This window comes from Macaca thibetana, chromosome 7 (assembly GCF_024542745.1).
Source record: "Macaca thibetana thibetana isolate TM-01 chromosome 7, ASM2454274v1, whole genome shotgun sequence".
NCBI lineage: Eukaryota > Metazoa > Chordata > Mammalia > Primates > Cercopithecidae > Macaca > Macaca thibetana.
This window is the reverse complement of record NC_065584.1, coordinates 105,987,751-106,014,039: the sequence shown is the minus strand read 5'-3', so window position 1 is coordinate 106,014,039 and position 26,289 is coordinate 105,987,751. Positions and strand designations below refer to the sequence as shown.

Below are 26,289 nucleotides of genomic sequence, written 5' to 3'. Positions count from 1 at the left end.
GGTCAACAGGATAAAGTCCCTGCCTTCACGGGGCTTCTATCCTGGGAGCAGTGGAGGGCGGGAGGGGAGCTTTAGCAGGTGGTGGGAGGATATAGATAATCAACAAGGAACCAAGCAGGTAAGCAATGTCATTTTAGACGGTGATGAAAGCTATGAAGATATGTGTGAGAATGCCTACTGGTTAGGGGTGTTTAAAACTGAGTAGGCCAGGCATGGTGTCTCATGCCTGTAATCCCAGCACTTTGGGAGGCCGAAGTGGTAGAATCACCTGAGGTCAGGAGTTCCAGACCAGCCTGGCCAACATGGTGAAACTCCATCTCAACTAAAAATACTGAAATTAGCCGGGCATGGTGACACATGTCAGTAATCCCAGCTACTAGGGAGGCTTAGGCACGAAAATCACTTGAACCTGGGGGGTGGAGGTTGCAGTGAGCCAAAGATTGTGCCACTGCACTCCAGCCTGGGTGACAGAGTGAGACTCCATCTCAGAAAACAAAAACAAAAAAACTGAGAAATCGGCAAAGGCCTCTCTGAGGAGGTGACATTAGGTTAGGGTTGGCTGAGACCTGAAGGAGCCAGTGACATGGTTTGATAGCACAGCATTCCAGGCAAGCGAACAGCAGAGGCCCTAAAGCAGCAAGAAGCTCTGCAAAGTCCAGAAGCCATAGCAGTCAGCATGTCTGCTGCAGATGGGCGTGGGGGAGCTGCCTGAGATGGAGGCAGAGGGGGCAGGTGTGCCACAGAGGGGCTGGGAAGCCGGGGTGAGGGGTGAGCTTGCTTAGGCGGGAGTGGAATCATCTGCTTTGTGTGTATGAAGGGTCACTCGGGTGTATGAGTGAAGGACAGATAGTAGGGGCAGGGAGAAGAGGTAGGAGGAGACAGCAGTGTTCAGGTGAGAGGCAGGTGGCCCGGGCAGCGGGGGGTTGTAGATGGGCCACAGAGGCAGCGCTGTGGGAATGCTGATAGACTGGATGCCGCGGTGGGGGAAGTGGAGGAAGGCAGGGCAGCTCCTCCAGCTCCAACTGAACGATCCTGTGGAAGATGTTCCCACCTGCTAAGAGGGGAAGGGCTTCAGAGGGGCAGAGGTGATGAGGGAGGGGAGCAACAGTTCTGGTTGTTTGGACTTAGCGTCTTAATGTGAGACACCCCTTAAATCTCCAAGTGGACGGTCAAGGGGCCAGTTGACCTGTCACTCCTGAGTTCATGGGAGGTCAGGACTGCAGAGCAGGACCTGGGAGGCATTTAGAGCATTTAAAGCCATGGGGCTAATGTGATCCTGCAGGGAGGCAGTGTGGATGGACAAGAGGAGAGGGCCCAGGCCTGCCACATGTAGAGAGGTTGAAATGATATCACTGACCCCTGAAGGCTCCCCATTCCCCCTTCTTGGGGGAAATGAGGCACAGACCCTGGCACCTAGGTCAGTTTGACCAACAACTTGTCCGAAATGAATTCACTTTGGCAGCGCTTCACGTCGCCCAATGTCACCCCGCCTATATAATTTCCCAGCAAAACACATGGAACACATTTGCAGCCTTTCATATAAAATAACTGCTTTGCATTTTAATAGTGTTTTCCTCTTTTGCCTCATTTTGAACACCTTAAGGGACTTTTTTGACAATTTATCTGAGAGTATGTCTATCTTCATTGGCTAAAAACAAAACAAAACTAAACAAAAAACAACCAGAAAAAAAACTTTCAAATCAACACACTTGCACCACAGAAAAAAAAGATAAAAATATTCCCCAAAGTTTCCTAAACTGTACAGTGAAATATGGCATCTTTTGACAAGAGTGTCTCTTGGTGACTCAAACATTAAGCAGATGGGCCAGGACAGGCCTTGGCAGAGTCTCCAGAGGGCCATCCTCAGGGGATCAGGCTTTCTGAAAGGGACTCAGCACCGAGGGTGCTTTCAGAGTCACATTTACTTTGGAAAATACATTTTAAGAAAGAGGGAGAAAAGAAAAGACAAAATAATGCAGTGGAAAAAACTCTGACCAGAAAGAAGAAAACCTGGATTCGAAGCCATGGCTTATACGTGTGGGATCTTGGTCAAGCGGTTCCCATCCCCTGAGCCTGTTTCCTCACGTATAAGATGAGAAACTGGACTCCATCTGTAGGAGCTGTGAGTCTTCAGGCTGATGAAGACCGCCTAGGGCTAGAGTGGTAAGAGAAGCCAGACAGATGACATCCTCCCTGGCACGACCCAGTCATCCCCCAAACAGCGTAGCCCTGGGGCAGCAGAATTTGAGGACCCTGGGAGAAGGTTCAAACGGCTCTTCCTTGGACTAAATCAGAGCTCTGGGGATCCAGGGAAGCTGCCCTCTTTGGGGAAGCTGCTGATGAGCATGAGGGTAGGAGGCTGCCATACCCACCTGGCTCACAAAGATGTTTCCAGCCACGCTCAGGGTCTCAGTGGCTGTGGTATTCATGGTGACTTGCATCAGCCAGGCAATCTAGAAGGAAGCAGAGTGTTCTTTGTTGGCGGACATCAGCAAACCCCAGAGTCAAAGGGGGCTGGAGTGAAAGACCTGACACACCTTCCTCCCAACTCCCAGCCCAGTGAAGGACCCCCTCATCTACATTTTCCCAAAAGGTCAATTCATAATCTTCTTCCATACCTTCATCGATAGGGGCTTACCCCTTCCCAAGGCCACCCATTTTGCCATAGGAATGCAGAAAGGATTTCCTGGCCAAATATATTTGAGAATTGCGAATTGTGCGCGCGCGCGCGCGCACACACACACACACACACACACACACCCCTTAGAGATTACCAATATACATTAGCTTAGTAAAGCCTCTGAGAAGTCTTGCATTAAGCTTGTTTAAATTTATGTAGCATAATGTCTAGCCTAGTTTCCCTAAATTATTTGACCATGGGATCAGGCTACCTTTACCTAGTAACATTTACTAACATGCTGTGGAACTAGAGTTTTGTGGAAAAGATTTTGGGAAACACTGTGTTAGAAAGCGTTTTTCTTTTCTTTTCTTTTTCTTTTTTTTTTTTTTTTTTTGAGACAGAGCCTCGTTCTGCTGCACAATCTCAGCTCACTGCAACCTCTGCCTCCCAGGTTCAAGCAACTCTCCTGCCTCGGCCTCCTGAGTAGTTGGGACTACAGGCACCCACCAGCACACCCGGCTAATTTTTGTATTTTTAGTAGAGACGAAGTTTCACCATGTTGGCCAGACTGGTCTCGAACTCCTGACCTCAGGTGATCCGTCTGCCTTGGCCTCCCAAAGTGCTGGGATTAGAGGTGTGAGCCACCACGCCCAGTTAGAAAGTTCTTCTTTTTAATCAAGATGAAATCTGCTTCCCTGGAATTCTATCCACTGCTGGTGCCTCTCAGGCTGCCCTTTCCCTAATCTCTCTTCTGTAAGTATTCAGAGACAGCTATCCTCCCCTAACTTCCTCTTCTCCAGGCTCCTCGTTCCTTATTCCTTCAACCATTTTGTAGAGGGTATGGTTTCAAGCCCTTTCACTCTCCTGCTTATAGTTCAGTTTGTCATAGCCTCTTGGTTGAACACAGTCTCCAGGTCTGGGGAGAATCACCTCCTTTATGCTATGCTGTGTGGGCTCTTAACACAACTGCTATGGTTTAAATAACCCCACCTAAACTCATGTTGAAATTTGATTGCCAGAGAAAAATATATATATATTTGATTCCCATCATAACAATGTTGAGAGGCATGACCTTGAGGAGGTGATTAGGTCATGAAGGCTCTGCCCTCGTGAATGGATTAATGCTGTTACTGCAGGAGTAGTTTGGTTATCATGGGAGTGAACTCGATAAAGAGGATAAGTTTGGCCCTGCTCTCTCTGTGTCTCGTGTGCTCAATTCTGCCTTCTGCCCTTCTACCATGTTATGACACAGCAAGAAGGCCCTTACCAGATGTCAGTGCCATGCTCTTGGCCTTCCCAGCTTCCAGAACCATGAGCCAAATAAGTATCTTTTCTTTATAAATTACCCAGTCTGTGATATTCTGTTATAGCAACAGAAAATGAACAAAGACAATAACCACAGGTTGTTTTTGCCTTTCTGGCAGCCATCTGATGTTGCTGATTTATTCTGAGCTCAATCAACTAAAACCTTGGAATCTTTTGCCAGGTCCAATGCTATCTGTTGCTGTCCAATGCTATCTCCTACATCCTGGTTTTGTGCAGCAGATTTTATGAACATAAGCACAGGATCTAACATTTAGATCTGGCCAGCTGAGTCTGGCCAATATGGCCCACTGCTACAGTCTCTCAATATCTTTTCAGTATAAATTATTTTTCTTCTTCTACACCTTTTCAATTCAGCCTCAAAACTGCAACATTTCCTCCAGGAAAGACCACTTTAGACTTTGGTGCTATTTCTCCTTGGTATCATGACAGGAGACCTTGGGAAAGGATATTTGGTCAGTGCTAGATTCTGTGAGGCTGAAGATCCTGGAAGCAGGGGATTCAGGGAAGGTATGGACCTCAGGAGCAAAGGATTCTAGGAAGGTGTGAACTGTGAACTCTAAGAGTAGGGGATTCTGGGAAGGTATGGGCCTCAGAAGCAAGGGATTCCAGAAAGGTGTGGAACTTGGGAGCTGGGGATTTTGGGAAGGTGGAGGTGCTGGGAGCAGGGAATTCTGGAAGGGTATGGGCTTGGGGAGCAGTGTATTTGGGGAGGTTTGCGCTCTGGGAGCAAGGCATTCTGGGAGAGTGTGAACCCTGTGAGCTGGGAGACTCTGGGAGAGCCCAGGTCATGGGCACTGGGAACTTACCTTCAGGATCACCCACTGCATGAGGCCCACGTGGTAGAGAACCGATATGACACAGCTGAAGAAGACAATGATGGGCAGAACCTGCCGGGAAGGAGAGCATAGGACCACAGGTTAGAGGCAGGCAGGCTGCAGGGTGCCAGGCAGGGTCCAGGAGACCCCAGACAGCCCACTCCATCCCAGGCCTTGCCACTCAGATGCCTGACAGGATCTGGGAAGATGCTCTGAAATCAGTGCATGAAGTCCCAGGTGCAGGGCCTCTTTGGAGGCAGTCTTGTCCTCTCGGCTCCCCTCTAAATAGTGACCAGCCACCAGACCATCCCTCTCTCCTCAGCACAGGTAGGCCTGTGCTGTGGTAGGGTGGGGCCTGAGTGAACCACTTTTATCTCCTGCTTCTTTGTCTCTAAAATGGGAGTAAAATGCCCACATCTGAGGGTCATTGTGAGGGTGGCATTGTGCACCCTTCTCCATGAGCTCAATCCTTGGCCTCAGACTCTGGCCTTAACCTCCCTCTCGTGCTTTGGGCCTGAATGAGGGGACCCTCACCATTTTGGTACTCCACTTCCGCTCAGCACCAACAAGCTCAGAATTAGGCTTACCCCGGACCTGAGCCAGCATCTCCTCCCATCACCCCATCTCCTATTATGAGTATCAGGCTGAACACTCCTCTTCCTTCACTCCAAGCTCACCCATTCTCCCTTCAGAATTTCTCACACCCATTCCCTCCTTTCCAGGCCCATGGAAAAGGAGGTTGCTTTTCTGCACCCTGGTCTTTCTTTACTGTAGTCTGATGTTTAATAACAAACTGGCAAAAAACGGAGAGGTCTTTTAGTGGAAGACTAGTTGCATCACCTAGGATACAGACATACACCAGTGCACTAAAGGTCAGGAAACAAGAATGCAGAAACTCTCTATGGGCAGCTGTGGACTGATTTCCAAGATATGTTGTTAAATGAAAAAAAGAGAAGGTGTACCACAAGAGTGTATGCTATGCTGTTATGTGGGTTTAAAAACAGGGTCGGGGGTAGCCATGCATGGTGGCATGTGTCTATAGTCCCATCTACTCAGGAGGCTGAGGCAAGAGGATTGCTTGAGCCCGGGAGTTCAAGGCCAGGCTGGGCAACATAGTAAGGTCCCCTTCCTCTCCAAAAACATGTGTGTGAGGGGCATTGTGTGTGATCTTGTATGGGTGCAGGAATCATTAGAAGGATGTGCAAGAGGCCAGCAACAGCAGGTGCCTTGGGGAGGGAACTGGGTGCCTTGGGGGCCAGGGATGAGAGGAAGGTTTCTTTTTACCTTATACCATTTTGTGTTGGAATGTTTGCTCTATTCTGTGTCCTGTGTTCCCAACAGTTTAAAATAGTCGTGTAGAACTGGTAATAGCATGGGAGCATTCTTACGCTACAATGTTAAGTGGGAAAATTGGATTATTAAAATTATAGAAAGAAGTACTCCCAAATAGTCAAAGAACTTGCCCTATGTGCTGGGGCTATGTAAATGTTGTTTTCTTTTTTCTTCATTTCTGAATTTCTCATCTGTTTCTACAATTTTTTTTTTTTTTTTTTAGACAGAGTCTCACTCTGTTGCCCAGGCTGGAGTATAGTGGCACGATCTCGGCTCATTGCAGCCTCCGCCTCCTGGGTTCAAGTGATTCTCCTGCCTCAGCCTCCCAAGTAGCTGGGATTATAGGTGCTTGCTGTCATACCCAGCTAATTTTTGTATTTTTAGTAGAGACAAGGTTTCATCATGTTGGCCAGGCTGGTCTCAAACTCCTGACCTCAAGAGATCTGCCCGCCTCATTCTCCCAAAGTGCTGAGATTACAGGTGTCAGCCACCGCATTCAGCTATTCCTATAATTTTCAATAATAGGTGGACATTTCTCAAGGGAGGGAGCATAGGCAGGAGAGGTTTGTGGGAAGATCAGTTTGGTTTTGAACTTTGAATCTGAGATGCCTGTGGAATATCAAGTGGGCGGCTGGATAAAGGATTGGGAGCTGAGAGGGGAGATCTGGGCCAGGCCTTGGGGCTCTTTCATAAGAAATACAGGTTGGCCCAGCATAGTGGTTCATGCCTTTAATTCCAGCATTTTGGGATGCCAAGGCAGGAGGATTGCTTGAGCTCAGGAGTTTGAGGCCAGACTAGGAAACAAAGCAAGGCCCCCATCTCTATACATACAAAATTTTTTTAAATAACTGGGCATGGTGGTACACACATGTGGTTCCAACTGCTCTGGAGGCTGAAGTGGGAGGATCACTGGATTCCAGGAGTTCAAGGCTGCAGTGAGTCATGATCATGGCACTGCACTACAGCCCAGTCGACAGAGTGAGACCCTATCTCTTAAAACAAAATTTTTAAAAAATTTAAAAAAGAAGGCCAGGCACGGTGGCTCACACCTGTAATCCCAGCACTTTGGGAGGCTGAGGTGGGTGGATCATTTGAGGTCAAGCGTTCGAGACCAGCTTGGCCAACACAGTGAAACCCCGTCTCTACTAAAAATACAAAAAAATAAACCAGGCATAGTGGCGGGCACCTATAATCCCAGCTACTAGGGAGGCCGAGGCACAAAAATTGCTTGAACCCAGGAGGCAGAGGTTGCAGTGAGCCGAGATCATCCCACTGCACCCCAGCCTGGGGTGACAGAGTGAGACCCTGTCTAAAAAAACAAAACAAAACAAACAAACAAGAAAAAAAAATTAGAAGAAGAACAACAACGACACGTAGAGATGGCTGGTGGATACAATTCACTGTGGAAATCACCCTGAGTGAGAAGCGCAGGGGCTAAGGACAGGGCCCTGTGGTCAGTGTGTCACTGAAGGGTGACAGGGGAAGGAGAAGCCTGTGAAGGAGACAAAGAAATAGCCAAGGGCTGGAGGATGGCCAGGAGAGAGGCGGGATGGAAACCGAGGGGCAATTTTTCCAGAAGGAATAGTCACTAGCAGTTGTGTCAGGGGCATCAGAGAACTCTGGAAAGGTAAGGACTGAGCTAGACCCCTGGGACTTAGCAACTTGGAGGTGCCCATGATCTAGGTGACAGCAGTGTCAGAGGAGGGGTGGGGACTGAGGCTGATGTCAGTGAGCCAAGGTGGAAGTGGGACATGAAGAAGGAGAGACCACAAGAACGGACAGCCCTCGCAAGAAGCAGCACTGTGCTCACTGCTGGAGACTAGTGAGGGGCCCAGAAAGGGCTGCTTTTATTTTTTAAGGAGCGAGAGTCTTGAGCAACCAAATTTAGGCTCTAGTTCAAAGTGAACTGGGATTACAGAATGGACCCTGAAGAGAACGGAGACTCTGCCCCGGGCAGCTGGGAAGCAAGCCCTGCTGAGGCCTTTTCTTTCTCCTGTCCCTTCCCAGACCAATGCTGCAGGTGGTATCTGGATTTGCTCTGCTGTCATCTGTCACCAACTTCACTGTGGTGGGGAAGTCATCTGACAGAGAACACCAGAACTGGCTCAAGAAACCCTTTTCCTGCCCCATGACTCCTCCCCCCACCGGGTCTAGAAACACCTCCAGCACGGGTATGATGACATCATTCCGCCACTCCTGGGACTGAGATGCAGAGAGGGTCACGTACTGTCTAGACTGCTTGTCCAGTGGATCCTGAGAGAGACTGCCAGGCAGCTGGCAGGCCTGCAGGGATGGGCCCACGCCAGGAAGGAGAGTGCCTGGGGCATCAGGACCCCACTGCAGCATTGGGACTTTCTCCTGCCAGGAATCAAAAGATTTTCTATCTGTGAGATGGAGATTTATGGTGGAAGAGAAGCTATGTTTTGGATTAAGTGGAGACTGTCTAGGGAGGGGAGGGGAATAAAAGAGAAAAGAGGCGGCCCCAATTTTCTAAGGTAGGATAGAAAACTAAATAAGGTCCCTGTGGCCAATATCATCTTACAGCCAGGAAACACCTCTGGGGCCTGCAGGATGTGACATGGCAGAAGAACAGGGCAGCAGCTCAAGGCAGTGCTGCTGTGGAAAGGGGAGGCACAAGGGCCTGCCCTGGGTCAGGTCCCTACTATGTGGAGACTCATCAATCCTCATGGCATCTGTGGTGGATGTAACTGTCCCCACTTCACAAATGGGCACACAGAGGCTGTGAGATCTTGGCTACCCACCCGAGGTCACATACCTGCAAAGAGGCAGATGTACCTCCCAGGCACCATGCAGATTGCCAAGGTCCTGCCATGCCCCTTGGGAGCATGCCCCTTGGGAACAGTCCTGGAGGCTTGTTTCTCTGCCTTCAGGGGCAGCATGCACCCCTGCTGGAAACTGAATGTCTGTGTCCCCCTGAATTCATATATTGAAACCTAATTCCCTAGGTGATGGTATTAGCAGGTGGAGCCTTTGGGGGGTGATTAGGTTATGAGGGTGGAGCCCTCATGAATGGGATTAGTGCCCTTATAAAAGAGGCCACATGCCAGGCACAGTGGCTCACACCTGTAATCCCAGCATTTTGGGAGGCTGAGGCCAGAGGATTCCTTGAGTTCAGGAGTTCAAGACCAGCCTGGCAACATAGTAAGACCCTGTCTCTACCAAAATTCAAAAAATTAGCTAGGCATGATGGTATGCGCCTGTAGTCCCAGCTATTCTGGAGGCTGAGGCAGGAGGATCACGAGCCCAGGAGATGGAGGCTGCAGCAAGCAGTGATCACACCGCTGCACTCCAGCCTGGGCAACAGAGTGAGATCCTGTCTCAAAAAGATAAAAAGAAAAACCAAAAGAGGCTCCAGAGAGCTCCCTCACCTCTTTTACCATGTGAGGACACAGACGACCAAGTGGGCAGAGAGCAAAGTGGGCCTCAACAGAATTCAACCTTGCAGGGACCCTGATCTCAGACTTCCAGAAGTGTGAGAAATAAATTTCTGTGGCTTGTAACCACCCAGTCTATGGTTTTCATTATGGCCTTCTCGACGGACTAAGGCAGTCCCCTTCAAGGAAGAGCCAAGTAAGTCCTGACCACTGCCTTGTAGAAATGGCTTTGGAGGCTGGTCCTGCTAGTACCATAACTCAAGGAAGAAGGATATTCTAGCTCTTCTAGGCCACTGGTTCTCAGCACGTGGACCAGCAGCACCTCTGAGAATTTGCTAGAAATATTTTGGATTTAATAGGTCTACAGTGGGGCCTGATGTTTGGCCTTTCCAGATGCTGCTGGTGCAGCTGACCTGGACACCACACTCTGACAACCACAGCCCTGGAGCCTAGATTAGACACTCTGAGCAAACTTCATCACCTGGGCCAAGAAATAGGTTTGAAGGCCAGACAAAACCCACTAAGGACATGGCCTGCTTCCTCCTCTCCCTGGAGGAAGCTGAGCCAGGGCTCCTGCTGACTTCCTAAGGCTGTCTGGGCAAACCCTCATGTCCCCAGACCCCAAGGCCTGAGCACTGTCGACAGTGCCCTGTCACCAGCCCCAGGCCACAGTGAGCCACAAAAACCCAAAGTTGGAAGACGCTCGGGGCAGCAGCCGCGGTGCACACTGTACCAGTGCCATCGCCAGAAAGTGGAAGGGACTCAAGTCCAAAACAGTTGCATTTCTGGCTGTCCCCTAGCTACACCTCCTGATTTCCTGTTTGTGCCATCCCTTTGCCCAGAATGGCCTCAGCACTCTGCCCCTCATTACTATTTCTGCCTGGATCCCGGATTTTCAACAATGCCTCCTGCCTCAGCTGTCCCATCTCCCTTCTTTCAGCCATCCCACCCCAGGCTTCACTTACTTCCCATTCCCTTCAATGAAAACCATGCTCACTAAGGTTACCGGTTACCCCTTAACTACCAAATCCAATGATACCTTTTGGTCCTTATTTGATCTTTGTGTGTGTGTGTGTGTGCAAAATTTGGCACTGTTAACCACTGGGGATTACAAGTCTATGTCAGACATCCCGAAACTCTCAGGAGATGAAGACATTTTCCTTGACCCTAGGGGTTCCTCCAGAGAAATGTGAGCAGCACTGCTGAGCTTAGCAGTGGGTGCTTGTTCCGGAGGCTAGAACAATAGTGAAAGAATGAGAGTCTGCTCCCGGGTCAGCCAGACCCAGGGGAGTATGATCATGCGGGTGGAAAGTTACTAGAAGGGAGTCGAAGCCAAGGTGGAATGACTAATCCAGCTGATCCAGCCAAGGGGTGACTGCCACGTCCACATCCACTGTACTGGACTCCAGGCCCAGGGCAGGCTGATGGCTGAGGAAGCCCCAGGGAGAGACTTTACTTCCCCCCAGAAGAGAGCAGCTGGACCATGGCCCAGCAGGAAGCAGCTTGGATTCTGAAAATCTGAGTGAGCTCAGAGAAGACTTCCCCAGGCTGAAATTGGCCAAAGGCCTTGGACTAGGTCTGTATGATTCATAGAAAGAACAGAGAGAACGTCCTGAGTCTTCTGTTCAGCTCAGCATTCAACAAAACCACCCCTACCTTGAGGGCAAATTCCAAGCATATGTGTGTGATACAGGGGAGAGTGGGAGGCTGAATAAAATGTTGTGATTAGTGAGAAAGAGAATTCTGTGGCCATGAAGCATTTATCCTAGTCCTCCTTCATCTTTCCCAGCATTGCTAAGGATGGCGCATCAGCCAATACACTGTCCAGGAATTTGTCCAGAGGACAGGGCCTACCAGAGGCCAGGAAACTGCTAGTGTTTGGCTGGGAAATGCTGAGGCTGGTTAATGATAAACCCAGCTCACTATTGTTTTTATCTTAACTGAACATTCTACTTCAAAGTTTTTTGACACCACTGATGCATCTTTTTCCACTTCCTCTTCCTCTTCCTCCTCCTCCTCTTCCTCTTCCTTTTCCTCCTCTTCTTCTTCTTCTTCTTTTTTTTTTTTTTGAGACGGAGTCTCGCTCTGTCTCCCAGGCTGGAGTGCAATGGCCGGATCTCAGCTCACTGCAAGCTCCACCTCCCGGGTTTACGCCATTCTCCTGCCTCAGCCTCCGGAGTAGCTGGGACTACAGGCGCCCGCCACCTCTCCCGGCTAGTTTTTTGTATTTTTTAGTAGAGACGGGGTTTCACCGTGTTAGCCAGGATGGTCTTGATCTCCTGACCTCGTGATCCACCCGTCTCGGCCTCCCAAAGTGCTGAGATTACAGGCTTGAGCCACCGCGCCCGGCCGCTTTTTTTTTTTTTTTTTGACAGAGTCTCGCTCTGTTGCCTGGGCTGGAGTGCAGTGGTACGATCTCTGCTCACTGCAACCTCCATCTCCCGGGTTCAAGTCATTCTCTTGCCTCAGCCTCCTGAGTAGCTGGAATTACAAGCACCCGCCACCATGCCTGGCTAATTTTTGTATTTTTAGTAGGGATGGGGTTTCACTATATTGGCCAGGCTGGTCTCGAATCCCTGAACTCAAGTCATCAGACCACCTCAGCCTCCCAAAGTACTGGCATTACAGGCGTGAGCCACCACACCCAGCCTAATGGGTACATTTTTAAATGATCATTTTTGTTATTCAGAGTGTTTTTGTATTGGAGGAGAGACATGAGGCCGCTGATTTCTGCTGATAGTATGAGGAAGAATACATCCCTTAACCAGAAGTCCAGTGGAGGGGGTCTAGTTCTGGCTCTGCCCTAACTCACTGTGCCATTGTAGCTAGTTCACTGCTCCTCTCTGGGGCTTGGCTGGACCATCAGTAATACAAAAGGGAGGCCCAAATGTCACTGAACTCCCTTCTGGTACCAACAGTCAAGGAATCCATGATTCTAAAGGGTGATTCTGGGAGAGATACAAGCAGCGGGTGTGCACACATCCTTCCAGAAAGGGAGGCAGGATTTGAGGAGACACAGCTAATGTGGCCAGGGGGCAGACGCAGAGGCAAGCCCAGCTATGACGCAGGAGAGATGCTGGCTGGTGGTGGGCGGGGGAAGGGGCGCTGGCGGACAGCAGCTGCGTGGCCTGCCCAGCACCTCTTCCCCTGCTTTTTGGCTAACGAGGCTTTAATTTCCCTTTGGGAAACAGCTTACATACCCGTCCACTGAACTCTGCCCTGCACTGCGGACACGCTAGTATTTTCTCACCTCCACGCTTTGCCCACGCCATTTCCTCTTCCTGTCTAGCTCAGTGTGTCCAAATCTCTTCTGTCCTAAACTCCATATCAAATGCCACCTCCTGAAGGAGTCTCCCTCATGGTCTCTTGTTGGAAGAATCTCTCCTTATAGGCACTCCTCAGGCCCCTCCTTTATTGCACTTGAACCCAGCTGCCTGGGGAGGCTGAACTGCAGAGTGTCGGGTGTGTGTTTGTTTGTTTTGTTGAGACAGAGTTCCGCTCTTGTTGCCCAGGCTGGAGTGCAATGGCGCGATCTCGGCTCATGGCAACCTTCGCCTCCTGGGTTCAAGCGATTCTCCTGCCTCAGCCTCCCGAGTAGCTGGGATTACAGGCATGCCACCACACCCCGCTAATTTTGTATTTTTAGTGGAGACAGGGTTTCTCCATGTCGGTCAGGCTGGTCTCAAACTACCAACCTCAGGTGATCCGCCTGCCTCGGCCTCCCAAAGTGCTAGGATTACAGGCATGAGCCACCATGCCTGGCTGAGTGTGTGTGTTTTAAAGTATGAGAAGCTGCGGGAACCTCCCTGCCTCCTGCCTGGGTGGACGCCGGAAGTCACCCTAAAGCAGACCTTACTGGTCTTTTCTGAAACCTCAGTACCCCCGTACTGGTTATGCAAAGGTAAGGGAGCAGCTGCTCGTTACCCTAAAGGAATATGGTATTAGGGGCCTTTGCGGGGCTGACATAGGTTCCCCCTCCCAATATTCTCCCTATACAGAACTGGTCTCAGAAAACATGATGGGCAAGTATGCCCAGGGGGCAAGAAGACTTCAGAGAAGATAGGAACCTGGGCCCCCCCCTTTCCTCCTAGGGCTGACAGTGTTAGACTGGACATTCCCTAGGGAGTCTGCTGGCACAAGAGACACTAAGGCTCCAAGGGGAACTCACCAGAGATCAGGGTCAGGGGTAGGCAGGAGGGTCTGAACTCCTGACATGGCTCAACGCCAGTCCGGAAGTCCATAGCCAAGTCCATGGCTTGGGCCAAAAGTCTCCTGGGTCCAAGACCCCCAGCAGGTGGGGAGGCTCTGGGAACAGTGGCCAGCATAATGAAAAACAGCAGAAACCTCTAGAACCTGCACATGGGGTCTTGCATAGCAGCTCCATGGTGATGGTGGTCCCGGATGTACCAAGAGTGGGTAGCCCTGATTTTCCTCTCAGTGCCATGCATCAGTGGCAGAAAACTGGGGTCAGCTACTGGGTAAGTGGGGCCCCAAGTCTCTCTCTTTTGCCTGGCAAGTGGAGCTTAAGCCTAGAGCAAGCTGGTCTTAGACAACTGGAGTGTAAGGCAGGCAGAGGAGGGCTACACTAGAGTTCTTACTAAACAAGGCATTTCAGTGCTTAAACAGTTAACTGGGGAAAAAAGAAATACATCCACAGCTCCACCCAGAACAGTGAAGGGTCCCACCGGCAGCGTCCTCATCCTTTGCACAGGCTGCTTTGTTTTTAAATTAGGGTTGAGGCTCCACCGTTAGATAATAAGTTCTTTGAAACAGAACAGTGCCTTTATCTCCATTTCCCCTATAATATTTTGCAGTGCAGTAAATGCACAATAGATTTTTGTTGGAAGAAAGAAAGGAAGGATGGATGGAGGCAGGGAGGGAGGAGGGAAGGTGGGATCATAGGTCTAGGAGGACACGAAGGAAGGAGCTATTGCAGCGGGACTAGTAAGGGCTGGCTTCCTGGCAGAGGTGGCCTGTGAGGGGCCCTGAAGGAGGAGCACCTGAGAGGATCATTTGAGCCTAAGCCTTCCTGGAAACTGCTCTTTCTAGACGCAGAGTCTCTGCAGCACATCAGGGGCTAAGGTCTCAGCAGGAGCTATCCCCATGACCCCTACCCCCACTTCTTGTCCTCAGCTACTCAGTAATTCTATAATTTAGAGGGTCATCTCTAAGAAAAAAACATACAGAAATATCTTACTTTTGCAAATTTTACAAAATATAGTAAAAACATCTCATGAGGTGAACATTGCTGGGCCCCTCCCGGGCTCCAGACTTAAGGTTCACTAACTTCCCAGTACGGCGACCTCTGCCCATAGGACTCCCCCCTTCCACCTGGGCCCCCACCATGCCCAGACTCCCCTCTAGCTGGAGTCGTTGGGCAGTGGCTGCTAAAGGCCTCTGGGACCCTGAGTCAAGCTGACCTGAAAGGCAAAGACATCCTTGACCAGCGCCTCCCCAAACACGAAGCTGGAGCCGGCCTCCGTGTAGCTCAGGAAGATCTGAAAGAAAAATGCAAAACAAAAACAGGCAGTGAGGCTGGAAAGGGAGGAGGGAGGAAGCAGCGACCAGAGACAGGCGGTTTGGCCCAGGGACGTAGTCCCCCCAGGCTCTTATTGGGGTGGGCACCACCTGGCAAGGAGTGTTAAAGCTACCGCCGCGGGCACTCGCTCCTAAGCATATGTGCCAAAGAGACACCTTTTTGGTCAATTTTAAAGACATGCTCTGTAGGCTGGGTGCGGTGGCTCACACCTGTAATCTCAGCACTTTGGGAGGCCAAGGCAGGCGGATCACCTGAGGTCAGGAGTTCGAGACCAGTTGGCAAACATGGTGAAACCCCGTCTCTGCTAAAAATACAAAAATTACCCGAGCGTGGTGGTGGGCGCCTGTAATCTCAGCTACTCGGGAGGCTGAGGCAGGAAAATTGCTTGAACCCAGGAGGCAGAGGTTGCAGTGAGCCGAGCTTGTGCCACTGCACTGCAGCCTGGGCAACAGAGCGAGACTCTGTCTCAAAAAAAATAAAAAGAAATGCTCTGACAGTTGTTAGGACAATAAAGAAGAGACAATGGAAGTAACCATGAGACGTGTGAAGAAGGCAGTGCCTTTTGTGCCTGCTCAGGCCCCTGACAACCAACGGCAAAGCCTCCCCTCATCTTGTCCCCATCCCGGGCTTGTGGCCTTGGAGTCTGAGCCCAGCCATGCTTCTATAGGAAACCTGTGTTATATCCTGAACTTGCAATGTGACTGCAGGGGCAGCAAGTCATTTCTCTTGTTCGAGCCTCAGTGTTCCCATCTATAAAATGGGGACATAGCCAGAAAAGCAACTCTCTGTCTTTTCCTCCACACCCTGTGCAGTTACTCTCAGCGAGGCCAGCAGGTGTGCACATTCCTGGACCGGCAGGGTTCTCATGCTCCCCCCTGCACAGAGCACAGGGAACTGCAAGCTGGTGAGAGGGAGGTAAGTAGATTAACCTATTTAACCTATGTTCTTGATAATTTATATTTTTTTAAGTGTTAAAAACACAAAAATTAGCCGGGTGTAGTGGCTCACACCTATAGTCGCAGCTACTCAGGAGGCTGAGGTGGGAGCATCCCTTGAGTCTAGGAAGTCGAGGCTGCAATGAGCTAAGATCACGCCACCGCACTCCAGTCTGAGTGATGGAAGTGAAACCCTGTCTCAAAACTAAACTAAACTAAACTAATCTAAACTAAACTAAAATAAAATAAAAGAAGGTCAGCGTGGTGGCTTATGCCTGTAATCCCAGCACTTTGGGAGGCCAAGGGAGGCAGATTACTTGAGCCCAGGACTTTGAGACCAGCCTTGGCAACGTGGTGAAACTCTGTCTCTACCAAAAATAGAAAAAGTAGCTAGTCTCATAACCTGGTTTCAAAATAAATAAACAAATAAATAGATTTTAAAAATTCTAAGTGTTAAATAAAGGAGACCATTGGTTTGGACTGAGCTCCTGCACTTCGCCCAACAGACCAAACCAAAATGGAATCGCTCATGCTATAAAGTTCCACATCACAAGTCAAAACTAAGCTGTCTCCTGACCTTCCAAAAAACCAGGGGAATGAGACATATAGCCATATCCCCAAATGCAGCATGACAAGCAGTCCCCTCAGTTTTGACCTTTACAAGGAAAGTGACCTTGAAACAAGCAATCTGCTTTTTGTTTTCTGTTTCTGCTTTCTTCAGCCTTTCTCTGTCTATAAAGCCAACCTCCTCTGCCCAACTCATCGGAACACTCACTCTATTTTTATAGAATGAGGTGTTGCCTCATTCTAAAATCACAAGTAAAAGCCAATTAAGATCTTTAAACTAAATTTGTTATAATTTTCTTTTGACAAAAGTAAATCATGATAGTTGTACAACAGTGTGCGTGAATTTAATGACACTTAAAAGTTGTTAAAATGGTCAATTTTATGTTCTGTATATTTTACCAAAATAAAAAACAAAATTGGTTGGGCACCATGGCTCAAGATGAGATCACTTGAGCCCAGGAGTTCGAGACCAGCCTGGGCAACATAGGGAGACCCTGTATCTACAAAAAAAAAGAAAAGAAAAAGAAAAAGAAAAAATATGTTTTAATTAGCTTGGCATGGTGGCTTACACCTGTAGTCCCAGCTACTCAATACTGGGGAGGCTGAGGTGGGAGGATCACTTGAGCCCAGGATATCAAGGCTGCAGTGAGCCATATTCACACCACTGCACTCAGCCTGGATGCCAGAGCAAGACTGTTTCAAAACAAAACAAAATGGGCCCAGGTGTGGTGGCTCACGCCTGTAATCCCAGCAATTTGGGAGGCCAAGGCAAGCAAATCGTCTGAGGTCAGGAGTTCGAGACCAGCCTGGCCAACATGGTGAAACCCTGTCTTTACTAAAAATACAAACATTAGCCGGGCATGGTGGTGGGTGCCTGTAATCCCAGCTACTGGGCAGGCTGAGGCAGGAGAACTGCTTGAACCAGGGAGGCAGAGGTTGCAGTGAGCCAAGACTGTGCCACTGCATTCCAGCCTGGGTGACAAAAGTGAGACCCTGTCTTGAAAAAAAAAAGCAACAACAGAATAAAAATGTATGACTTCAATACACATTATTTTTAAACACATACACACAGAAGTAAATCATTTGCAGATTTGGGGAGATTTTTTTTAAAGCACTTTTAACTATTACAATTTCCAAGTCACTGCTGATTGCAGACCCAGCCTCTGAAAAGACTACTTTATTGGGGCCTCAGTGCCAGGTGTGAGGGAAGTGGCAGCTGCACTGCCCGGGCCCCAGCTACCCACCTGGTATGGAGCCCCCAGTCTACCCTACCCTCCAGGTCCCAAGCCATCTCTATGGCCTCACCACCCACTTTTCGCCCTGCCAAGTGGCTTCTCCCCTACTCCCAGTAACCTAAGATGTTCTGGGCATCCAGGTCCCATGTACCTACCCGGATCTGCTCGCCCAGCCACTGGAACGCAATAAATCCTGGTTCTGTTCTGATGACGAGGAGTCCAAGTACAAACTGCAGTCCAAGTCCCCAAGACACGGCCCGCCAGGACACCTGCCACCCCACCCCACGGAAAGGTGAGTTCAGCTCCTTGAGGGATGGGCAGGGAGCTGGGTGGGGGTGAGAGCAGGGGGCACTGGCTACCGAGGGAGCCCAGGAGCATTGGCCTGCCCCGAGAATGGGGCTGGAGCCAGACAGAGTACTAGGCCTGTTGCCTAGTACTGTTGCCTGATCCCTCCCTGGGATTCAGAACAGGCCATGTGCTTGGCAGGAATGGACCTGGGCAGTGGGCAGGGGTGGGCCAAGATTCTAACCAAGAACTCAGGTGAAACCTGACCAGCCTTGGGCATGCCACGGCACTTCGTCTCCTGGTCATCACTGCCAGAGATGTGGCCTGGGGCTCTGGCCTCAGGATCAGCACCAGACTGCTCCGGGCCCAGCTCCTCTCCAGCTCGTGTGAACCCTGTCTGCCTGACCATCTCCAATCTCTCCTCCACAGGCTGGGCTCCCATCCACCTCAACCCCAACTCTCTCCATGCCCACACCCCCTGCCCCTCCCAGCAGATGAGAGCTGGGCTCCTCAGGTTGCTGTTCCCTGATCAGCATTTAATAATTCCTTAGCAGCAAGTCCAAGCTCTGGTGTGCATCCTTCTGGGAGGCTTGGCGGTAGCCTGGGGAAGGTGGTAGCCACACTGTGAAACAGGGAGGGATCCTGATGCTACAGAGGCAGAGAGAGAAGGTTCTATCTGCCCATGGCAGGGACCTACCAAATGGGTGCATGCCTGCCTTAGTATACATCAGATTTTAGTACACATCAGAATTTAGTACACATTAGAATGTAGTCTATATCAGAATTTAGTCTACATCAGAATTTAGTACACATCAGAATTGTGCTTGCTGACAGGATGATTGCTGCCCTTGCCCCTGAGTTTCTAATGCAGTGGGCCTAGGGTGGGGCCTAAGAAGTTACATTTCTGGTAAGTTCCGTGGAGGCACTGCTGCTATTGGTCTGGGGCGCAGACTTTGAGAAGCACTATTTTAAGCTAATGATTCCAGGAAACCCTTGGCTCTGCAGACAGACTGGAGCTCTGGCCTGTGTTTTCTGTGGTTGGGGTGGAGGTAGTTCCTGAGCCTACAGACCTGAAGACCAGGATTGGACTGACCAGAGGACATGTCACCAAGGAAACAAATGTCCTGGTGGCCTCTGAGTCTGGAGAGACATCCCTGCTGGGGAGTTTGAAGACTTCCGCTTCACAGGAAGCCTGTCCTGATACACACAGGTCTTCTCCAGGCCCTGAGCCTCCGGGGCTCTCCCAACAGGAGCATCTGCCTATACCCCAGCACCCAGATCCGGCCTAGAGGCAGAAGACAGAGGCAAACACTTCCAGCCCTGGGCCCCACAACTGGCACTCACTGCGCAAGGATGCTTTGAGCAGGCAAAGAGGAGAGCAATGAACACGCAGATTCCTGCGAAGGACACCAGTTGCTCAGGCCGCCGGGAGGTGTCCAGAGACAGCCACAGGACCAGGCCCAGGAAAGCAGCAAGAGCTAGGCCCCTGCAGGCAAGAGGAAGAAAGTCATCACCCTCAGCCTGTACCCCCACCCCACCCACACACAATAGCACCCAGCAACCCAGAGAAAAGGTGCTCAGGGCTGGGAGGAGCAGAAAGAGCACAGCACAGTGGAAAGAGCACCAGCTCCGGAACCACATGCTGGGAAGAGCTGACCTCACTGTGTGACCTCAGGCAGATCACCTTGCCTCTCTGAGTCTAGTTTCCTCTTGGGTCAAATGAAGCCAGAGACCCTTCATTTCTCAACGTTGCTGACAGGATTATATAGGGGGATATATGTACCAAGCTGAGCATAGTGACAAGCACCTGGCTCCATCCAGCTACAGGAATCTCATCGCTGCAGTGATGCTCAGCTCAGCCTCTGACCTTGTGGGAGAAAGGACCTGTGCCGCCCAGGACTCAACACTATCGGCCATGACTGCAAAATGTCTAGAAGCATGTGATGTGAGTTTGGACCTCCGAGCTGAGCACCTGAGACCAAGGGAGACCAAGGAATGGATCTAACCTTAACAGCAACACTTCCCTCCCTGGGGCTAGGATTTGTTTGTCCAGGATGCAGCCTGAAGGGTGGGAGAGCTCAGGTTTTGGCATCAGGTGCTCAAGATCTCACCCCAATCCGGTCATCAGTTCAATCCAGTCATCAACTCACTGGGTACTACTAATGACAGTTAATGTTCCACTGAGCACCTATTATATGCCAGGTACTATACCAATGCTGAGAGACACGTTCTTTTGATAGAGATGAGGAAACTGAGGCACAGAGAGGTTAAATAACTGGCCCAAGGCCACTCATCTAGAAAGTGGCAGAACTGAGATTTCAACCCAGGCATTCTGGAAGCAAGGTCTATTCACTTTACAGTTTTATCCAGGCCGGTCCTAGTTGGTAAGCAGGAGACCAAAGATCTGAACTCAAGCAGGCTAATTCCAGAGCCTACTGCTTTTCTTTCTGCTCCTGTTTTTAAACTCTTCTCATTCCAGTTCAATGTGCACAATCTTTGCCTTGTTTGTGTGCCAACTGTACCTCTCTTTACTTACTATTTCTCTTGAGGTTAACTGACTTTATAAGAACTCAAATATGGCCGGGTGTGGTGGCTCATGCCTGTAATCCCAGCACTTTGAGAGGCCATGGTGGGTGGATCACCTGAGGTCAGGCATTCGAGACCAGCCTGGCCAACATGGTGAAACCCATCTCTACTAAAAATCCAAAAATTAGCTGGGAGTGGCGGTGGGTGCCTGTAATCCCAGGTACTTGGGAGGCTGAGGCAGGAGAATCACTTGAATCTGGGAGGCAGAGGTTGCAGTGAGCCGAGATCGTGCCACTGCACTCCAGCCTGGGTGACAGAGCAAGATGCCATCTCAAAAAAAAAAAAAAAACAAAACAAAACTTAAATGCTAGTTTCAAATTTTTTATTTTTAACAGCTTTATTAGAGGTATGGTTGATATATAATCAATTGCACATATTGGAGGTGTTCAATTTGATACGTTTTGGCATATGCATAGTCTTTGAAACCATCACTGCAATCAAGAGATTGAACGTATCCATCATCCCTTTTTTAATTTCTTGCCTCCCTCCCTGTTCCCAGGTAACAGTTGACATGTTTTCTGCCACTAGATTAGTCTGCATTTTTTTTTGTTTGTTTGTTTTTGAGACAGAGTCTCATTTCATCGTCCAAGCTGGAGTGCAATGGCATGACCTCAGCTCACTGCAACCTCCACCTCTGGGGTTTAAGCGCTTTTCCTGCCTCAGCTTCCCAAGTAGCTGGGACTACAGGGATGCACCACCAGGCCCAGCTAATTTTTGTATTTTTAGAAGAGATGGGATTTCACCATGTTGGCCAGGCTGGTCTTGAATTTCTGACCTCAAGTGATCTGCCCGTCTCAGCCTCCCAAAGTGCTTGGATTATAGGCGTGAGCCACCGCACCCCACCTAGTTTGCATTTTTAAGAATTTTATATAAATTTTTTAAAAAGAAAAGAAAGAAGTTTATATAAATAGAACCATACAGTACCTGACCTTTTTTGTTTGACTTCTTTCACTTAGTGTAATTATTTTGAGATTTATCTAGGTTTCTGCATGATTCACTAGTCCATTCCATCTTATTGCTCAGTAGTATTCCATTATATGGATATACCACACTGTGCTTATCAATTCACCTATTGATGGACATTTTGTTGATTTCCAGTTTTTGGCTATTGCAGATAAAGCTGCTATGAACATTAAAAACTTCATGTGCAAGTCTTTGAGTGGATATATGTTTTTATTTCTCTTGGGTAAATGCCTATAAGTAAAATAGGTAGATTATATGATAGGCCTGGAAACTGCCAATCTGTTTTCTACAGCAGTTGCACAATTTTATATTCCCACTAGCAGTATAAAAAAATTCAGTTCCTCTATATCCTTGCCAACACTTGGTATGGTTAGTCTTTTGAATTCTACCCATTCTACTCAGTATATCGTAGTATCTCTTTCTGTTTTTAACTTGCATTTCTCTACTGATAAATGGTGTTGAGCATCTTACCATGTACTAATTTGCCACTTAGGCATATTCTTTAAATGTCTGTTCATATCTTGAGCCTTTTAGTGTTTTTTGTTTGTTTGTTTTTGAGATGGCGTGTCGCTCTGTCACACAGGCTAGAGTGCAGTGGCACGAGATCTTGGCTCACTATAACACCCACCTCCTGGGTTCAAGCAATTCTCCTGCCTCAGTCTCCCAAGTAGCTGGGACTACAGGTGCCTGTTACCATGCCTGGCTAATTTTTGTATTTTTAGTAGAGACAGGGTTTCACCATGTTGGCCAGACTGGTCTCGAACTCCTCAGGGGATCCACCCACCTTGGCCTCCTAAACTACTAGGGTTATAGGCGTGAGCCACCATGCTTGGTCTTGAGCTCATTTTTAAATTGGGTTATTTTGCTTATTAAAGATTTATGACAAGGCCAGGAGCTGTGGCTCTGTCTCCCACGTTCAAGCGATTCTCCTGCCTCAGCCACCTGAGTAGCTGGGACTACAGGTGCATGCCACTATGCCCAGTCAGCTAATTTTTGTATTTTTAGTAGAGACGGGGTTTCACCATGTTGGTCAGGCTAGTCCCAATCTCTTGACCTCGTGATCTGCCTGCCTCAGCCTCCCAAAGTGCTGGGATTACAGGCGTGAGCCACCACACCTGGCCTAAGTTGATTAAATTTTAATCAACTTTTTCCTTCCTTCCTTCCTTGCCTTTTACCCTTCCCCTTCCCTTTTCCCTTCCCCTTCCCTTTCTGTCTTTTTTGAGACAGGGTCTGCTTTGTTGCCCAGGCTGGAGTGCAGTGGCATATAGGCATATTGTGCATAGCTCACTGCAGCCTTGACCTTCTGTGCTCAAGCGATCCTCCTACCTTAGCCTCTCAAGTAGCTGGGATCACAGGTGCACACCACCATACCTGGCTAATTTATTTATCTATTTTTTTGTAGAGATGGGGTCTCATTATGTTACCCAGGCTGGTCTCAAACTCCTGGGCTCAAGCAGTCCTCCTACCTCAGCCTCACAAAGTGCTGAAATTACAGGCATTAGCCACCACACCTGACCCCATTTCTTTTTGTAGAACCAGGTTTCTGCTAGTAGCATTTTCCTTCTCTTCAAAGAATTTCCTTTAACATTTCTTTCTTTCTTTTTTCCTTTTTTTTTTTTTTTTTTTTTTGAGACAGTGTCTCCCAGGCTGGAGTGCAGTGGTGTGATCTCAGTTCACTGCAACCTCCACCTCCCAGGTTCAAGCAATTCTTGTGCCTCAGCCAACCAAGTGTAATAGCTGATACTACAGGTGCATGCCACCATGCCTGGCTATTTTTTGTGTGTGTATTTTTATTAGAGACAGAGTTTCAACATATTGCTCAGGCTGGTCTTGGACTCCTGAGCTTAAGTGATCTATCCAAGTTGGCCTCCCAAATTGCTGGGATTATAGGCATGAGCCACAACACTGGCTTCTCTCTCTTTCTCTCTTTTCTTTTCTTTTCTTTTTGCCGTAGCATCTCCCTCTATCGTCCAGGCTGGAGTCAGTGGCATGATCCTGGCTTACTGCAGCCTATGTCTCCCAGGCTCAAGCGATCCTCCTTTCTCAGCCTCCTGAGTAGCTGGGACTACAGGTGTGCGCCACTCCTTTAGCATTTCTTGTAGCATAAGTCTGCTTTTTATGTCTGAAAAATTATTTCAGCTTTTGTATGACTGAAAGAATTCTTATTTCCTCTTCTTTTTTGAAATACATTTCACTGGTAAAGAATTGTTGGTTGTCAGCCTTTTGGGTATTTGCTATTGTTGTTGTTGACTGTTCCACTATTTTCTCACTCATTTTTGACAAGACATCTGCTAGTAATCCATCTTTCTGCTTCTCTGCACATGTCTTTTTTCTCTAGTTGTTGTTAAGGTTTTATCACTGTTCTTAAGTAATTTGATTATTGCCTCGGTATAGTCTTCATGTTTCTTGTGCTGGGAGTTCAGGAAGTTTCTTGAATCTTTGGGTGTCCAATTGTCATCCTATTTGGATTTTTTCTGGACATAATTTCTTCAAATATTTTTTTCTGCCCTCCTTCCCCTCTGGAGACTTCAACTGTGTATATTCAACTGAAGTTGTGCCGTGGTTAACTGATGCTCTGTTTGAATTTTTTCAGGTTTTGTCTTTAAGATGTTAGGCAGGGCCTGAGAAGCATTTATTCTAGAGTTGATTTTTTTTTTCTCTGCTACTGAGCCAAAACCTTCTTACTACGCTAAACAATGCCCTGTGCATTATGAGGTTTTTTTCACCTGACTGTCGGGAATAGACACTATTCCTGGCCCTGTGTGATTCCAGGTATGATTCCCACTTCTCCTTTTGGGTGGTTCTTTCCTAGTACTAGGGTAGTTTCCTCATCTGTATTCTCTGAGCGGAACTCAACTGCATGTTCAAGGAGGATTCTCTGCATAGCTCTGGGCTTTGCTCTGTGATCTCTCAGCTGTGTCTCTGTGCTCTGCAATGTGAACCCTGCCTGCCTTGGCTTCCCTAGATTGCCAGCTCTGTCTCTTCAACTTAGGGAATCTGCTGGTGTCCCACCTCAGTTTTCCTTCCCTGTGCTGTGGTCTGGAAATGCTCTCCAGGCAGTCAGCTGGGGAGAACACAGGACTAACCTCATTTGTTTCCTAATTCTCAAGGATCAGTGTCCTTTATTGACTGATGTCCAACATCAAAGAGCTCTTGTCTCATGTATTTGTTCCAGTTTTTTAGCTGTTTCAACTGGGAGGATAAACCTGGTCTCTGTTATTCCATCTTAACTGGGAGCCAAAATCAAATGCATGCTTTTTTTTTTTTTTTTGCGACGGAGTCTTGCTCTGTCACCCAGGCTGGAGTGCAGTAGCGCTATCTTGGCTCACTGCAAGCTCCATCTCCCAGGTTCACACCATTCTCCTGCCTCAGCCTCCAGAGTAGCTGGGACTACAGGCGCCCACCACCACGCCTGGCTAATTTTTTTGTATTTTTAGTAGAGATGGGGTTTCACCGTGTTGACCAGGATGGTCTCGATCTCCTGACCTCGTGATCTGCCTGCCTCAGCCTCCCAAAGTGCTGGGATTACAAGCATGAGCCACCACGCCCAGCCAAATGCATGTATTTTTTAACAGCTTTATTGAGACAAAATTTACATGCCATACAATTTGCCCATTTACAGTGTATAGTTCAAGGATAGAAGTTCCTCACAAAACTAAAAATAGAAGTACCATATGATTCAGTAATTCCTCTACTGGGTATATACGCAAAGAAAAAAAAAAAAAAGGAAATCAATACATTGAAAAGACATCTGCACTCCATGTTTATTGCAGCATGATTCACAATAGCCAAAATATGGAATCAACCTAGGTGCCCATCAACAGATGAATGGATAAAGAAAATGTGGTATATATACACAATGGAATATCATTCAGCCATAAAAAAACAATGAAATCCTATTATTAGCAGCAACATGGACGGAATTGGAGATCATTATGTTCAGTGAAATAAGCCAAGCACAGAAAGACAAATACTGCATGTTCTCACTCATATGTGGGAGCTTAAAAAGTAGATCTTATGAAGACAGACAGTAGTTTGGTCGTTACCAGAGACTCTAAAGGGGAGGAGGGAGGTGGGATGACAAGAAGTTGATTAATGGGTACAAATATATAGTTTGAGAGAAGAAATAAGACCTAGTGACAGATAGATGAGTAAGGTGGCTACACTGTACAATAATGTATTGCATATTTCAAAATAGCTAGGAGAATTTGAATAGTTCTAATATAAAAAAAGACAAATATTTAATTTGATGGATATCCCAAGTACGCTAATTTGATCTTTACAAATTATATGAATGTATTATATTATCACATGTACCCTGAAACTATGCACATTTATTAGGTTGGTGCAAAATGTATTGCATAACGGCAAAACCACAATTACTTTTGCACCAACCTAATAATATTATGCAGCAATTTTTTAAAGTGTATTTTTGTTTGGTTGGTTGGTTTGTTTTTTTTTTTTTTCTTTTTTTCTTTTTTTTTGAGACAGAGTCTCACTCTGTCACGCAGGCTGGAGTACAGTGGTGCAATCTTGGCTCACTGCAACCTCCGCTTCCCAGGTTCAAGGGATTCTCCTGCCTCTGCCTCCTGAGTAGCTGGGATTACAGGTGCATACCACCACACCCAGCTTTTTTTTTTTTTTTTTTTTTTGTATTTTTAGTAGAGACAGGGTTTCACTGTGTTAGCCAG

At 48.2% G+C, this 26,289-nt stretch overlaps 1 protein-coding gene across 1 annotated transcript in view; it reads right to left on the bottom strand.

Moving 5' to 3' along the window:
* SLC28A1 (solute carrier family 28 member 1) overlaps positions 1 to 26,289 on the bottom strand; it is a 65,819-nt gene that overhangs the window by 22,593 nt on the left and 16,937 nt on the right. The window contains exons 6-10 of the mRNA XM_050796100.1: positions 19,394 to 19,535; positions 17,920 to 18,033; positions 14,909 to 14,986; positions 4,753 to 4,833; positions 2,373 to 2,453 (exon numbers count right to left, since the gene is read on the bottom strand). Of these exons, the coding sequence (XP_050652057.1) occupies positions 2,373 to 2,453; positions 4,753 to 4,833; positions 14,909 to 14,986; positions 17,920 to 18,033; positions 19,394 to 19,535 (496 nt within the window). The remainder of the gene's footprint in view (positions 1 to 2,372; positions 2,454 to 4,752; positions 4,834 to 14,908; positions 14,987 to 17,919; positions 18,034 to 19,393; positions 19,536 to 26,289) is intronic.